Here is a 16,281-nt window from a genome sequence, read left to right as displayed (position 1 = left end):
CGGTTCGCGAGAACGCGATCCCGTCCGATCGTTATTTTATAATTCGCTCGTACGTTTCGCCAAGATACTTTTCGCTATTTTTTTCTTTTTTTGTTTCTTTTACCGTCGCGACGGAGAAAGCGGGCCGAAGATCAAGAATTCGCTTCTCTTTCCACCATTTTCACTCTTCTTCCCTCTATTGTTATTGCTCCTCTTGCCATTTTGTTTCTTTGTCCCACTTTCTTCCTTTTTTCGTTAAATATCTTTCTGAATGAAAGAAACTCCACGGGCTTTCAGAAGTGGAAACGCTCGCCCCGGCAGGTGCAGAACTTTTGAAATTGAGCATAACGGGGCCAGCAGCCTCGTTGCTTTTGACTACGGCCCCGTGGACGACACCGTGGTATAAAACGGCCTTTGGCTCTCTTTCAACCGAACTCCTCTCCTCCTCCGCGTTCCTTCTGCTTCCATCTTTTATTGCTCTTTGTTTCCACGTGCCATCCGGCCGCATATATCCGTTGGCGGGAGCTGGTCGTTACACCGGCACCCCCGCGAGCCGAATCCGCCGCGTAACAACCGCTGCTCCTCTTCGCCCTCGCATTATCGTCCTACAAATTCTTTCAGCTCCTTCAGAGACATTTACTCCCTCTTCCTTTGAACGAGCCGGGGGCTCGAGTACACGCCGCTCGAGAGCCCGGAATATATCAGAAACACTGGCCGAGTGTAACCGGGAGGATTTACTAAAAAATTTCCAGCGTTCCACATCGCGGCCGAGGCGTGCTCTTTTCTTTGAGAAGCCCATAGAAACTCGAGAACTTTTTAATTAGTGTACCTCATTAGTACGGCTGTATTTCGCGAAATATTATTCCGCACGCCCTCCGCCGCCATCTCTGCCTCTTCCTGTTACTCGCCGCCATTCTTCGCGGATTCCGCTTCTCTCCGCAGCGCGCCCGTTACTACCTCGTCTTCGTTTACGAACTTCGTTTACGCGGTGTCGTCTCTAACGAACAGCTGAGTCGGACGTGTCGCGCCTCGATCGGTGACTCGTTCGATCTCTCGACGACACGTCGCGTTTACGCGTACCAAGTAACGCGGTATGATTCCATCATTCGCGGAAGAATCACCGTGAATCACCAAAATTTTCAGAACAACGAAACCACACCCGAAAACCATCTTCGTAGTCGACGCTGCAACGTCTACACGCGTGACCCTCTTACCCCCTGGTTCCAGAGTCGGAACGAATACGAAACCGACGGCAGGGAGCCGGAAAGGCGAAGGAAAAGGGAACGAATCGGTGAGGGGAGAAAAAAAATTCCTGAAGGTACGCAGATGCCGAACCGCCGCCCTTTCCGCCGATGCAATTTCTCGCCGCGCATTCTCCCCTGACACCGTGAGACAATAACCCGGGACGGGGCCCGCGCGGAATGCGACCGACACGGTGAAATAACCTGGAACCGCGGCACCCGTCGACCCCCGACGTTTTCAAAGGTTCGCCTGGCTAATGCGCCGAGGGCTGATGCACTTGCATAATTCCGCGCTCGATTCTCGACCCTGTTCCGCGCGGCTCCACTCGAAAACCAGCTCCCCGCGGAACGCCTTTTCCATCCGGTCCGGGTTAGCGTAACGCTGTTGCTGCTGACGTGCCACTCTGACGTCAGAGGAGAACGGTCGCTTGGCCGTGTAAAGCGCGGTCGTTGATTTCGCGCCGGAGGAAGAAGAGAAAAAATGGAAAGGAACAGGAATGGAAGGTGGACGGTGGCCAGGTGTTACCGGATAGACGACTCTCGGCCGGCTTTGCTCTCTACGCCGGCTATTGGCTTTGGTTATGGCGATAATGAAGGTCTGCTGAACTGCTGGGGCAGTCATGGGCTTGGCGTTTCCTTCGAGAGACACTAACGCGAACGATTCAAACGAATTTGGTGTTGCTTGAAGAGGCTAATGTGCGAAGAGACATGTTTGTAACACGATCAGCAGCATCGAGAGAGGCTCGATAATGATTAACCGGTTAATCGTAATCCTTTACGAAACAATAAAGGAGGATGTCTCTGACCGCGCAAAAACTTGTCCAGTATCGAAAAGTCTTGATGAATTCCGCGACCCCGGGCTATCTTTCACTCGCTGTCATCGCGGCCGGAAGAATTTTAATCTTCCCAGCGGAAGGTCTTTGTCGCGGGGCGATAGATCGATCTTTCTGACGTGCAATTAATCGCGCGTCCTCGCTTCCGTCTAAAACGGCCGATTACACGTGTTTTTTTTTAACGACGAGGCCGTGTCTAACGAGCGAATTGCCTCACCCGGCCGCCTCGCGATATCGACGCGTAGCCGGGTGGAAAAGAAGAAAAGAAAACAGCCGCGCACCGTTTTATAACGTTTCCCGTAAACAAGCGCGTTCGATTCCACGCTCCGGTTCTACGGATTCTTTTCGTCATTCTCGCCTGCGGCTAGCTACGCGGCGCGGTGCAATTACACAGCCCGCTCGTTGTCGCTTTTTCCACGATTCCACGCTGCCGACGGTTTATCGCGCGGTTATTGTGCCAGAAATCGACTAGATCATCGTTACTTACAATTAGAGCCAATCGAGAATGATTGGCCGAGAAAAGAGACTTTTGTGAAACGACGCTGGTTTCCCAAGCGGTTTTTTACGATAACGGTCACTCTGTTTAACGTTCCCGTCACGCGGGTTGATTCAACGACCACATCCATGATTAAAATTCACTCTTCTCGATTTCATATAAATTGCCAGCAAAAAATCGAAGCTGGACCCGGTTTGCAGCAAAGATACCGCCCCTTCGACTGGCCGTTTCGAGAAATCATTTTCCACGCCGCGTAACGCTACTCTGTTCCCAGACCGATGATTACCATCGCCGACTTAATCTCCATAAATTACAAAAGAGGCCAGAAAAGCTCGGATATCGAATTTCAATCGGGGTCTTAATCACGTTTCACGCCCGACCTCGTAATGCGATTTTTCCTCCTTGTAAATCCTGTCCCTAATTAAACTCGATCATCGGGGAGCAACTCGCGACGGTTCGCTCGATTCCTCCCGGCGGGAACGAGAGGCGAGCGCGAGACGAGGGCGCGGACTCAAAAATGCGCAGGGATAAATGAATAAATACGTAAACAAACGAACGAACGACAATTAAAAGGGAGACGACGGGGGAACAAAAAATGTCTCGCGCAATCTCCGCTAAGTCGCAACCTTTTTCCTGCGGTTCGAAACTTTTTAATTGCAAGGCTCTCCTCGGCCCGAAGCGTGGCCATCCAATTTGCACGAATAGGATTTCGCTCGAACGTGACGCAGCCAACCCTTCTCACCGTCCCTCGAAATCTCCACCCCACCGCCCCGTCGCCCTTCCTTCCGCAGTGTACAGCCCCAGCGCCGTTTCGGCCGCTTCCGCGATTCTTTTGTCGCGAAAAAATTGAATTCGAGCTGCAGAGACGCGCAACCCGGCCCATCGACGCGCGCGCGCACCACCCACCCTCTTCCTTTCCGTATCCACCATTTACCCTTGCCTGCCTGCCTGTCCACCGTCCCACCCTCTATACCCAGTCCCGGGTTTCCTTTCTCCACGGCGCTGCCCGTTCGATTCTTTCTCCCTTTTTTTTTCCACCCCTCGCTCGGGGTTAGCTACAGCTCCATTGTCCGGCAGTTTTTCCACATGCCAACGGCAGAGGTTACAGAGCCACCGAGTGCTCGCCGTGCCTTTTTCCATCCCCGTTTCACCGGCGTCGGCCGCGTCGAGCACCGATATCCCGGCTCAAAGAACGGAACTGCGAATCTGTCGATAGAAAGAATGGCCCGGGCCTCGTAATCAGTGCACGCTCCGTTGCATTCGACGCGGACCCGTATAAAAATGCGATCCCAACCCCTGGTCCCGCGCGACGTGCTCCGGCTGGCCTTCCACCCCCCTCGATGCCCGTTTGCCCGACCGAGCAGCCGCCGTCGAGCTGGCACGTCTCTCCTTTACGATGGGTATTTGCCGAGTAACGTTTGTGTTTTCATTACGGTTACGTTTCCTGAGCGCGAGCGGCCGCGGATATGGGCCAACCCCTTTGCTCGCCACCTCCGATCCTCGCGGCTTCGAAGACACGTTCCAAGCGAATATCGATGGTAACCGAGCGCAAGCTCGATGTTTGAACACCTCTAATGGGACTGGGTTTCTCGGGATCTGATTACTTACGATCATCGCACGAATCGATTCGCAGAGTGCGTTGGAACCGCGATCGAGGCAGCTCGGTCTGAGAACCGGCGATTTATCGCGGCAAAAATGACACGGGCAAGTTTCACCGTTTCTACCGTGGCCATCGGCCGCGGTTAACGACGCTTTCCGGCCGATACTTTCTTTCCACGATAAACGATATTTATTTCTCCCGGTTATTTCAGATATCAGCTTCTTTCTCGCCTACCGCCGCGACTACTGCCCACACTGCATCCACGCCTCGTTCCGTCGAGAGAGCAACGAACACCTCGGGAGTCCGAGGATGATTTATGACCAGCGAATCGAGAGTGTCTGTATTTTACGCGTGAAACGCAGTCGCGATATTCTCGTCGAATCGGTCACGCGTATCAACGAGCCGCTGCGCTCGTTCGGCTCGCCTTTTCCAACCACCGCTCAAGCTTGCTCGCGGAGAGCGAGCAAGGTGGAGAGGGATCGCAGAAACGCAGCGTAACTATAATTAATGAAAGGAAAACCGACGTAGCGCTGCACGGCACGAGGTGCGCGACGGTTAACGAACGAGGAAGATCGTTTTCCGTGTCCCTGAAGTGTTCGACGGAGATCGAGCCGCAGCGGATCGTACGTACGGCGGACGCCTCAGGCGGACACGTCTCGTTCCATTTAGTCGAACGAACGAGTTCGAGTAAAACGCGACAGTGGTCGACTTTCACCTGACTCGATTCACCTTCTCAGATCCGCGGCGTTCCCGAACGCGACGAAAATAAGGCGAGATTGATGACACGAAGCTGGATATCGGTACTCTGGTACTATCGAGCGATGATCGACGACCACTGACTTTCCGTTTGACTTCTCTGGCCCACGGTCGATATTCCTTCCGCTGAATTGCGTCTGAAGCACGCGTAATACTTGATAAAGTTATAAGAGTGGCAAGAGACACTTTTACCTAACGGCGCCTCGAGTGAGGCGTTGAAAAACGGATCGCGAGCAGGCTCGCCGCGATGTGTGCCTGGCTATATCGCGTTTTTACAAGCCGATTAAGCGGGATCACGAAACTCCCCGACAAGGACGGTCTTAATTGAAGCTAATTGACAGACCACCTTTTCCGCGTCGCTTGATGGCCTTTTTTACGGCTCACCGAAGATCAACGAGGTGCGGCGAAGGGGAAAAAAAAGAAGCGACCTTAAGCCTGGGGGGGTGTTGGAAAATACTTGGACGACCGGGGCGAGACTTGCGGATTTTCTTGCTTGGATCAGCGAGACGATCCGTGGTGCTTCCGTGGACGGTTCGACAGGTAAATTCGACGGTTCGAAGGTTCATAAATATTCGGGCTCAAGCGCCTCCTAGACCTTTAGGCGCCGTTGGGACGTTGATATCTTAATGAGGCGTTACTTTTTATCGTCCGCGGCGACAAAAACTTACACCACGGCGCAGATAATTTTCTTATCGAGCCGACGGTGATAGCGTAATACATCGTTAATTTCCCTTTTAACACGCGTCCGTAAAACCTACACAGTTCAACGAGATACAAATAAGTACCTCGTCGCCATTACGTACTGGCAACATCGAAGCTTATCGTTCGGCCGTCTCATTAGTCAGAGACGTACGATACAGAAACGGAAAAAAATGCGCGTTATCTCGCACGTTTTATAGCCTCTGGAATCAGTCTCGGCGGCACTCGCGTCGTACCTCTATTTCTGTGCTCGCACTTTTTACCCTCTCGATAATAACGTAACAATACAGTAACGATAAATCGTGCCGTAGCTGCGTCGACGAAACGTGTAACGTATAACGACGCTCGAGAGAGAAAAAAAGGATTTCAGCGTTTCGTTGAAAAATTCCAAAGGACCCGATAGTCGAGGAACGTTCTCACGCGAGGGATTCGATCGAGGTACCAGAAGAAATTCCCAACGGAATACGTAATGATTGAAACGGACACTCGAGAAGAGGCGGCAGAGAGAAACAATCGGGCGAAAGAGGAAGAGGCGGATGAGAAAAGAAAAAGAGAAGCGAGTAGAAAACGGAGCGATCCGCGGATGGGGATGACCACCAGAAGGGACGTTGCCGAAGGGAACCGAGGATAAAAAGGGGACCCTGTCCCACGGCACCCGGTTGTCGCTCGGGCCAAACAAACAATCTTTATCTCCTTTATGGTTGTCCTTATCTCCGGCGGCCGACTCTTCTCCCCAGCTTTCCCGTAGCAGGTTCTGCCTTTTTCTCGCCCTCCGTACGTGAAGAGATCCTTTGTGCCATACCCCACACCCGCATACCTCCTCTCCTCGACGTGTTCCCGTGCGAGAGAACCCGGGAAGGGTGTGCGAGAGACGAGAAGGCGCTCGAAGAAATAAGAGACTCGGATAGCAACGGACGAGACAGAGGAGAGAAGAGACGTCCGAGAGGGGTGGATCGCTCGACGCGAGCCGTCTAGTCACGAAAATTTGAATAAATCTCGCTCCACCGCCGGTTCTGAATATCATTTTCGTTCGCTTTCCGCAAACTATTCGACGGCTTTTTCCTTCCGAGGGGTTGGAACGGCGACCGCCGCGGGAACGCGGCCCGCTTTCAATGAACCGCGAACTAACCCCCGTGTTCTCAGCGCTCTGCCACGCACGGTAATAAAGTCCGCGTAGCAAGCGTTTTATTATGAGTCATTCCGAGGGAACCTTTGACATTAGGCCCTCGTGTGACGCGTGGAGACCAGTTGCGTGTCCGTCGCGTTCGCCGCCTGGAGAACCCGATCGATCGCCTATTCGCGCCGGTTTATTTTTGAAACGAACCCCTTTTCGCGCCGCCTCGACGAACTTGCGGAAGACGGGAATGGAAGTGGCGATCAATCCCACGCTACTTTCAGACACTGCGAAAATAATAATAGTGGCTCTCGATGAGGAGATAGAACCGACTATCCTCTGCGACTATTAAGAAACCATCGGAGAATGCTATTTTAAAGATTCTTCGAAACTCGCGAGCAGGATTCGTCCAGAACGCCACGTATATCCGCGAAGCGAGAGGAATATTCGTGGAAATCTGGTGAACTCGACTCGACGGCCGCGACTCACCGCAAAGACAGCGCAGAGCTGCGGTTTCCGCGAGGCGTTACGAAAGATCGTCGAGACTAGCCGTGGATCGCGCGTGCGAACGGAGCACATGACGGTTCCGTGCGCCGATCCTCACGATCACCCTCGAGGTTTTCGATACCACCGCCACCTGTTACGTAAATACGAGGCACCGATCTGAAAGACGCGCGGCCAATTGATTTACGTCGTAATGGACTGCGAGGACGAATCGTGGCCTTCCTCGAGAGAGGCCTTTCCCTACCTGGCAACCATTCAGCGAATCAACGACACCGGGAGAGCCTTCGCCAGTCTACGTGTATTCCATTACCGTCCGTGTAATTCGATTCGATCCTCTCTGAATTACTTTTTATACGTCGTTACGCGATCGCGTTTCTCCTTCACCCCGGCAACTTTTCCGGAAAAACTACCGCCATCGTGAAGCGAAGCTGAACGAGGTGAGACTCGCGCGAGAACGATTTCCTCTCCTCGCTTGATTACCTAAATTCTTGATCGTCGAGGTCAACGCTTCTCGGAGCAGAGAAACCGTGTCTTGGCTCGTTCGAAGAGAACCGCGGTTCGCATGCTTCCAACGAAAGAAGAAACAGGCAAGAGTAAATAGAAAAAGCTGGCGGATGAACATCGAGTGTAAATCGGTGAGAAAAATCCGCGATCCCACCAGCGCGGCACCCAAGCGAAACACGTTTGGCCGGACGTCGGTGTTGCAACAAGATAGCCGCGAATTAAACAACGCGCGCGCGGCCTGTACGTTTACTTTACATTCGACTCTATGCAAAACGATCGTTGAACCGCGCGGTCCAACGACGCCGCGCGACCCGATCGTGGGTGCGCGCGTGTAAAATCGAGCGAGAATGCACCCGTGCGAGCCAGAGTACGCGATAACAGAGACCGTTGCTCGGTCTACCGATCGTAGTAGCCGCGTCGCGGGATAAAGCGAGGTGAACGCGACGAGTTTCAACGATTTTAATCGGTATGTACGTCGCGAAGGACTCACCGTTGAGATGCACTTGTGGCTCGGGTAGATGTAGTCCAGGCCGCGGTATCCCTCGCCGCTGAAGCACTTCTGTATATTGGTCATGAACTTCCTCCTGATCGCCTTCAACGAGTAGATGCAGAGAGCGGAATGGGGCTTCGGTACGTCGCTGTTCGTGCCGTTGCTCTCGGCAAAAACCGCGAACAGCACGTCGTCCTGGGCCGTGATACCCAAATCCCCGGCTAGAACCGAGCCGGCTTTACCGACGTACGCGGCCTGCACCAGATTGTAATAGGTCCCGTCGTTGGTGCAGTTGATCGGTATCTCCGTGTACGAGTAGTAATGCTGGTCGTCGTGGCAGACCCGTACCAGCTTCGATATGAATACGGCGGTATCTGTGTTCTTCATCTGGGTGGTCATGAAATAGCTGAAACCGCCGCTGCTGAACCCGTACACGTAGTTAATCGGGTATCTCTCGCGCGCCATCGAGTTCACGTACATCCTAGTGCCGGTGGTGACAGCGGCTTCCGCGATGTTCAGCATCTTATCCTTGTCGAGGGATCGCGAGCTGACCGCGGGCACCTCCGATCGGTAGGGCGAGTTCCCGGTGAACGTCACGCCCACGTACATCACCTGGGAGACGGGTGGTTTCGGTGGCCCTGGCGCGATGAACGCGACCGTCGAGGCGGTCGCGTTGTTCGCGACCACCGCCTCCTTCACTTGTTGCACCACGTCCGAGATGTTGTGCAGGTTCCGCACGGTGCACGTGCCCTGGGAGAGGCTGCCGCAGGAGATCAACCTGGTGGTGGTGTAGTCGATCACCAGCGCCTTGTTCACGTTGTCGACGAGCCGCGTCGGGGTCTCGCGGGGGCAGTCGATCATGGAGCAGGCGGGCGAGTCGCCTTTCGGCCCGGTCACCTCCTTCATGGTCAAACTGAGGTCCGGCGATAGCTGATAGAGCCGGTTGACCGCGCCCACGTACACCCGTCCCGTGTTCTTGTCAACGACCAGATGGTTCATACTCTTCACCTCCGGGTCGTGGAACCTTTGTACTATGTCGGCCGGCGTCGAGCGTACCGATGGTAGCCGGTGCGACAACAGCACCAGGATCGAGAGCAGCAGCCGGAGTTGCTGTTGATGCGACAGCGTCGATCCCATCCTCCTCGATGACGCGCTGCCGCCCGGGAAGACTAGCATCTTACTATTCTACTGGTCTCTACTGCTACGCGGAACACGATCTAGCCCAGTGGCTACCCTCCGTCGATGCGTGGCGGTGTCCTCCTCGAGCCTGGCCCAGACCTGTGCAAACCGAACCCAACATAAATATCGTCGCTGAGTAACAGAATAAGCGCCGTTCGCATTTACTTTATCTATACTATGCGCCAAGTGGAAAAATAAAGGAGTGGTAGGAGTGGCGGGATGTTAATTTCCCTCTCGTTATCGCGCGAGCGCGCGACCAGGCTATACTCGCCAACGGGCGTGCGTGTTTAATTGAACAGAATAACGACTTTCGAGTCACTCGAGTGTTTTCTCGATGCAAACAGAGTTATTTCGCGGGATTTAAACGACGCGTTCGTGAAACGAATATCCTAGCCATTGGACGTGTACACGTATAAAGACGTCCACGGCCGAGCCGGGGTCTTAAATCAAAAGGACCATCGCCCTCGCGTTCGACTACGTTTAGCGTGACTATACGCCCGCCGTTTTACATTAATCGCGAGTTAACACCAAGACCAACGACACTCGGGACACGAAACACGCTTCCGCCGCGGAATAATTGCTTCGATTATCTCCTCAAACTCGAGGCGGATCGAGGCTGTGTACTCGGCACGCGAAGACAGTTTGTCGCGCACAACCATTCTTTGCCGATCGGAACCGAGAGGCAGATGATACGCGATCAGAAAACCTGCTAGAAGCCGATGGAACGAAAGAGAGAAGAAAGCACGGTGGCGAGGGAGAACGGAGAACGAAGGGGAGGGTCTCTCCTCACGATTTATCGACTGGAGAAACCAGGTGCCTTTGAATCGGAACCCTAACGCGTACTCCTCTTAACGAAATGAAACGCCTGACTTTGTGCAGGGCTCGCAGAAATACGTGAGAAAGAAAAAAAAATAGTACGGTTGAGAAAGCGAAGGGGAGGGGAACTGTATGGTGGATGTAGAATCAGCCATAGGAGGGAAAGGTGTTCCTCCGGTTCGTTCCTCTTTATCGCGTCGGAGGGTGGCAGCGTTCGATCGCAACAAAAACTTTCCTTATTTCCCGAACACCCATCTTGGAGCCTGCCAAGGCACCCTCCGACGGCCTGCAACGCGTCGATTCCAGCACACACCCTCCCATTTTCTTTACACGCCACGTTTCATTCCTTGTAATTGTAATTGATGGCGTTGCAACGACCGTTCCCGTGTTTCCGCTATAATAAATTCGTCGAGCGTATCATCGATCGTTGCGTAAGGTATACAAATATTCCGGACGCACGAGTGAGTCATGCATTCGAGAGAGATGGATCGCGACTACTCCAATTCCTTAAATCGAGAAACTTCGTGGAAAGTCCGATGGAAAAGCAGGCACGGAATGCATTCCACGAACGCGATAACGCGAGCAACGGTTCCGTTATCAACGTACAGAGCGAGTAATATACCTTGCGTTAATTCTCAAGTGGCGAATAAACAGTGTTCGATTCGTAACAAATAAATGAAACCCGATATCTCCGCCAAGCCCTTATTCCCTCCGACCGTGGCACCCGTTAAATACCCGCGCATTAAACAATCAAACCATTCCGCTCTCTCTCTCTCTCTCTCTCTCTCTCTCTCTCTCTCTCTCTCTCACGAAACATCCAACACGGCGTCACGTTTCGCCCGTTCGTAGAGAGACTTGTACCGAAGAAGCACGCAAACGATCGCGAGGGAGGCTCGCGGATCGGTAGGCCCGTTCAGAGGGGGCGAAACGTGGGAAGAGGATCGCGGTGGTTATCCGACAAGCAGATAACTATCGAGATATCCAGAAACGGCGCGATTCCACGTAGTAGAAGGTGAGCCAGGTTTCACGGCGAGGTATGCGTGCGCGAGAGCGTGCGATGTTCGAGGGGCTGCTAGTGCGCGCGCGAGAAAGATCGAAAGGGAAGATGGTCGTGTGGTGTACGCCCGGGACGACGCGTTGTTTCTCTCTTTCGCGGTATCTGATGGCCGCACGCGTGCCTTTACCCGTGAATTCTCATCGCTGCCCGCCCCGCGACGCACCCTCTCGTATGTAGGTTAAGGCGGTAATTAACGACCGTCTTGGTAACCGACGACAGTTCCCACTTGAAATTAGAAGCGATCTAATCGGGGAAGTCGCGACGGAAGAACCGTGAAACGATGCTCTAATTATTATATCTAGTTATTATTGCTCGCATCCGAAGAGAGGAGAAGTTTCAGAGATTCTGACAGTTGAAGACTGAGAGCTTTAGAACGCTCCAAATGTCCTGTACGCAGAGAATCTGACTATTGTTTAGAAAGTAGCGTTAGTCAACTGTTTAATTAACGAGATGGACCGATTATATATTTCCGTTATACAATACTATGCGGTAGGGATCCAACGATTAGCAATTCTTTATCACCACTGCATTAAAAATGGTTTCAATTAAAGCCGAAGAATAACGATAGCCACGAGTGGGCATTATTTTCAAGAATACACGGACCATTAACGCACCCGTCCTAAAAAGAGGCGAAAATAAGTGTTGCCCGGATTAATCGCGTCTAGCCGGAAAGGCAAAGGGGGAGAAAAAAAAGGAACGAGCGGGGCCCATTCGACGCGTTTCCACAAACGATACGGTCGATCCTAACGCCAAGTAATTTCTGCACACCGTACGCAACGAAAGCCCCCGGCAGAAATGGCCGCGCGTTAATTTTAATTACAAAGCGCGGGCTATAATATGCACATTTATTTTAATGGAAAACCGACGGGGGGGACTTCCGTGCGATGCACTCGATAACACTTCCTACGTTCCTGCCCATATTTCATCATTTCCACGGAAACACACCGGCCGTAGAGAGGAGAAGGTTTTTACTTTTATTTACCACCCTCCATTGTTACCGCCTCGCGTCGTTCTCGCCGGGGCCATCGGTGACCCACTGTTCTCCGCGCGAGCAACTTTTTTTCGCCAACTTTCCCGCGGATGTTTTTAAGAATCGACTTCCGTATTGTTCGCGTTCCACCGTTTCGACGGAAGTTTCGTGGAAGCGCGTGGAAAACCGCGACCAAGGATCGGAGAACGAATAAAAATACCAATAATTGTGTATTCATGGCGGAACGAGAATCGCCGAGCACTATCCGCCCTCCGTTCACGCGGTAAGTTCGCGATACGGTTTCAATATCGACGACTTCGCTCTTTAAACGAATATCGTCGGCTCGTTTTCCCCGGGTAAAGCCAGTTTTTCGAGCTATCGCGTATTTCGAAAACAATCGGCGGAACGACACGAAATCCGTAAACACTCTGTCGGGGTAAATTTTAAACACCCGGCCGCTGCACCGGGGGGAAGATAAACTTTTTCACCGCGTGCGTTATATAAATTCGCGTCCGCGTCTACAAACCCAATAAATCGTATTTACAATATCGCTAACAAGCACCGCCCAATTTCATCCCTCGTTCCCCCGCGTATCTCTTATCGCGCGATACAGACGTATCGTCGAAAAGAAGACTGTCCATTTTTTCGTTCCCATCTCTCTTCTTTTCGAAAGAATTTTTGTCAACTCTAAATCCGACCCAATATTCCCCTCCTATATCGCGATATGTTGAAATTCTCAGTGGAAATAGCCACAAAAAAATTCGGACCGAAATTATGTGGAGGCGCGCAGGTAAAATACGGCAAGGCCGATCTCGATTAAGGCCACTCGAGCGAGGTACGTCGAAAGCGAAGGAAATCCACGGTTCGTCGAACCCTGGACGAAATCAAGGTCGTACGTCGAGGAGATTCGGTCCTGAAACCGGGCCAGGACGTTGGCTTCGATCGCTCGTTAGAGGAATCGAACGGGCACAGGTGCCAGGTGAAACGCGATCGTCTCGTCGTCGTAGGAATTTAAAGAAGGCTGTGCGCGGTTCGATCTCGAGAAATGGCGAATTTCCAATGGCGGAGGGGGTGGAATTTCAAATGGTTCGATCGACACGGGTAAATTACAGGACTGGGACTAGGTAAAACCAATCTGTTTCATGTCCAGAGAAAAGTGCCTTGGCTTTTCAGTGGCACGCACTTTAGATCCGATTGACAGGTTACATTGGAGGCATATTCATCCCTCGATTTACGATGCATTTTCTGGATACGCTCAATTTCGCGCAATCTCGCCTCAAACGATCGGAAAATGATCCCTTTATGGTATTTATCGAACATTATAATAGAGGTCTGTCCCGTGAACCAAGTATGGTTCACGCGACGCGGAACGTATCACGGAGAAGGTCTGTTAGAGGCGCGAGAGCGTATATACCTTAAGGGGTACCTTTCCAAGGCGCAGTTCCCTGTAACGAATGCGATCGCTCGGTAAAACCTGGGACGAGGTTTTCAGCGGGGAGTGGTGCGAAAGAATAACTGGAGGAAGAAGCGTGGGTGGATAACGGGAAGGAACCAAAAGAGGAGACGATGAGAGCGCAGCGATTCATTCCTACTTCTTGCCGTGCCGTGGAAACCGTCGTTCCCTTTTCTGGTGAATTAAGAAATTTACCGGCGGGGGTACTCGGAGAGGTGTTCAACGCCAGCGAGATTAAACGATGCGTGTGTAACAACAGACGAAACGAATAGATTAAATAAACGAACGAACGAATGTATTCTTCTAATTGAATCAAACTCTCACCGCGAGATACCTTTGGCAAAAACGAAATCAAAAGAACGGAGCGTGCAAGAGGCTCTTTGTTCCCGTGGCAGATGACTAAAAGTGAAATGACTCACAAGAAAACTGAGTGGACACGGTTCGTATTTATAGTTACGAAGAATTCGCGATAACTCGTATCTGTGTCCGATTCTAGCAAACAAAATTTCAACGGAACAAAGGAAATGTACCATTAATAAGCGAACCTTGCTATTTTTAATCAAATCGGTTGCTCGCTATCGTGAAGTACATAAATATTATTCGATACGAGTTTTTATCGAAGAGTTATTGCTCGTGGAGGTTCGTTTAAACTCTTAATTGCGCCTCTTGCACAGCAATTGGAAACAAAGAAGAAGAGCGATTATTCAATGACTAATCGCACCTCTCCGGTCCGACACGTACCACGTTATGACTCTATCGGTTAGCTGGAACGGATTTAAAGCGCGTGGATGTCCGAACGGGGAAACCACCTAACTCGAACGTGGGAAATACCTTGAGACAAACTGCCTTCTTAAGAAAACTTCCGCGTAACGAATGCGATCGTTCGACCAACTTGGATCGACCTCAGCTGCGGCGGAAAAAAGGCTCGGAACGGGCGGAGGAAAAAACGGAAAGGTCGCGAAGGAAGAGGTGGCGGCGCGAGAGATCCGGCGAAGGTCTACCGAAAGAAACGGTCCGCGTTCCTTTAAATCTTCTCTCGGTTGCTCTTCTTGCGAAACTCTTTCTCTCCCTCTCTCTGATTCCTCATTAAGTAAATGGAAGGGGAGAAAAAATCGCCGGGGAAAAAGTTGCCGAGTAATTTAGAAAGATATACAGGGTCTTCCGTCGCTTTTCCTTCGACCCTGCTGCTGCACCCTGCCCGATAAGACGATTAGAAGGCGTACAAGTTCCATCAAAGAGCCTCCCGCGGACCCTTTGTTAGTCCAACGGATTTGGATTAACAAAAATCACCGAGCCAGTGTAACGAGACGTGGCGAAGATCTTTTAATTAAAGTCCGACCGGCACGCGATTCAATCCAAAGATACCAGCGAAGGTAATTAGAGTTATCTGGCATACGTAGGATGAATAGCTGCTATAATTACATGTCTCTAAAAATAACGCGTTACCGAACAAAACTGATTCGTTTCAGTGGACCTACATTTTCTGGTTAAATTTCATCTCCACGAGATCGCTGTCCGTTTCTGTGCGTGGCCCATATTCCAATGGCATCAACGACTGCGATCACCCGAGATTAATTATAGGTTACGAATCTCTGTTCGGGAGTGGTAATTAAAAAAAAAAGGAGCAAGAAAAAAATCACGGGATGCCGCGCGTTGAGGCGAAAATTAAAGAGACATTAAGGAATCGGAGTTGTAACTTGCGAAACTTCCCGAGAAGTTCAGCAACTTTTGCGGAACGGCCTTCCACCGTTCGGCGAATGAAGAAAAGAAAAAAGAGAGAGAGAGAGAGAGAGAGGGGGGGAGAGAAATGAAACCAACCGATCGAAGGAAACTACCAGGCACTGAATGCGATTGTCGAGGAAAAGTTGGATTAATTTACTCTCGATAAAGAAAGGAAAGCGAAGGAAACGAAGGAGAGGCCCGGTCTGATTCCAGGGCGCAACGTTTCCCCGAGTGCAACCGGCTGGCTTGCCGGCCGTAATGGCTCTTTAACGAGTTAAACAATCGTTAAGAGTTTAAACAATCTCGCTGAGAAAAAAAAAGCGACCAATTTCCACAGGGTCGCGTCTCGCAAGCCGGTAAAGTCCAAGGAGCCGGGAGTTTCGGTTCGCAGACACAGTATAAAACTTTTCTTCAGCCTCCCGCTTCCAACCCCCGCTGGCTTTAACCCTCGCTCGGTTTACTCGTCGTTTCGGGCCGCGTATTTCCGCGAACTCGAGTCGAAGCTAAGTATCCGGAAGATCCAGCGCGAAGGACACAAATCCCAGAGAAACAGGCTGTCTATCTACCCGCCTTTCTTCCGACAAATTTCTCGACCGTCTAGCCCTTGGGCGCGCAAGAAAACGCCGTCGAATAGTTCAAGACACCCCCTCTGGAATACCGCGTTCTCGAATTAAACGACTCGACGATCAGACCAAGCGTGTATCACGATTAATCATTCGAATACTCGTACTCGATGAAGACCAACAGAGCGTATAGCGTGCAACAAAATTTCAACAGAAACGTGGCACACAAGCATCGAGGATAGTAATGGTTTTCAATGTCCATCGATCGATTCCCTTCTTGCGCACCCGGAATCCTCGAGGAGTCG

At 51.6% G+C, this 16,281-nt stretch overlaps 1 protein-coding gene across 1 annotated transcript in view; it reads right to left on the bottom strand.

Moving 5' to 3' along the window:
- Plexa (plexin A) overlaps positions 1–16,281 on the bottom strand; it is a 216,072-nt gene that overhangs the window by 179,880 nt on the left and 19,911 nt on the right. Inside the window, exon 2 of the mRNA XM_076894946.1 lies at positions 8,217–9,494. Within this exon, the coding sequence (XP_076751061.1) occupies positions 8,217–9,392 (1,176 nt within the window). The 5' untranslated portion in view covers positions 9,393–9,494. The remainder of the gene's footprint in view (positions 1–8,216; positions 9,495–16,281) is intronic.

The sequence above is a fragment of the Xylocopa sonorina genome, chromosome 5 (assembly GCF_050948175.1).
Source record: "Xylocopa sonorina isolate GNS202 chromosome 5, iyXylSono1_principal, whole genome shotgun sequence".
In the NCBI taxonomy this organism is placed as follows: domain Eukaryota; kingdom Metazoa; phylum Arthropoda; class Insecta; order Hymenoptera; family Apidae; genus Xylocopa; species Xylocopa sonorina.
Note: the sequence above shows the minus strand (reverse complement) of the source record. Positions and strands in the feature narration are given on the sequence as shown.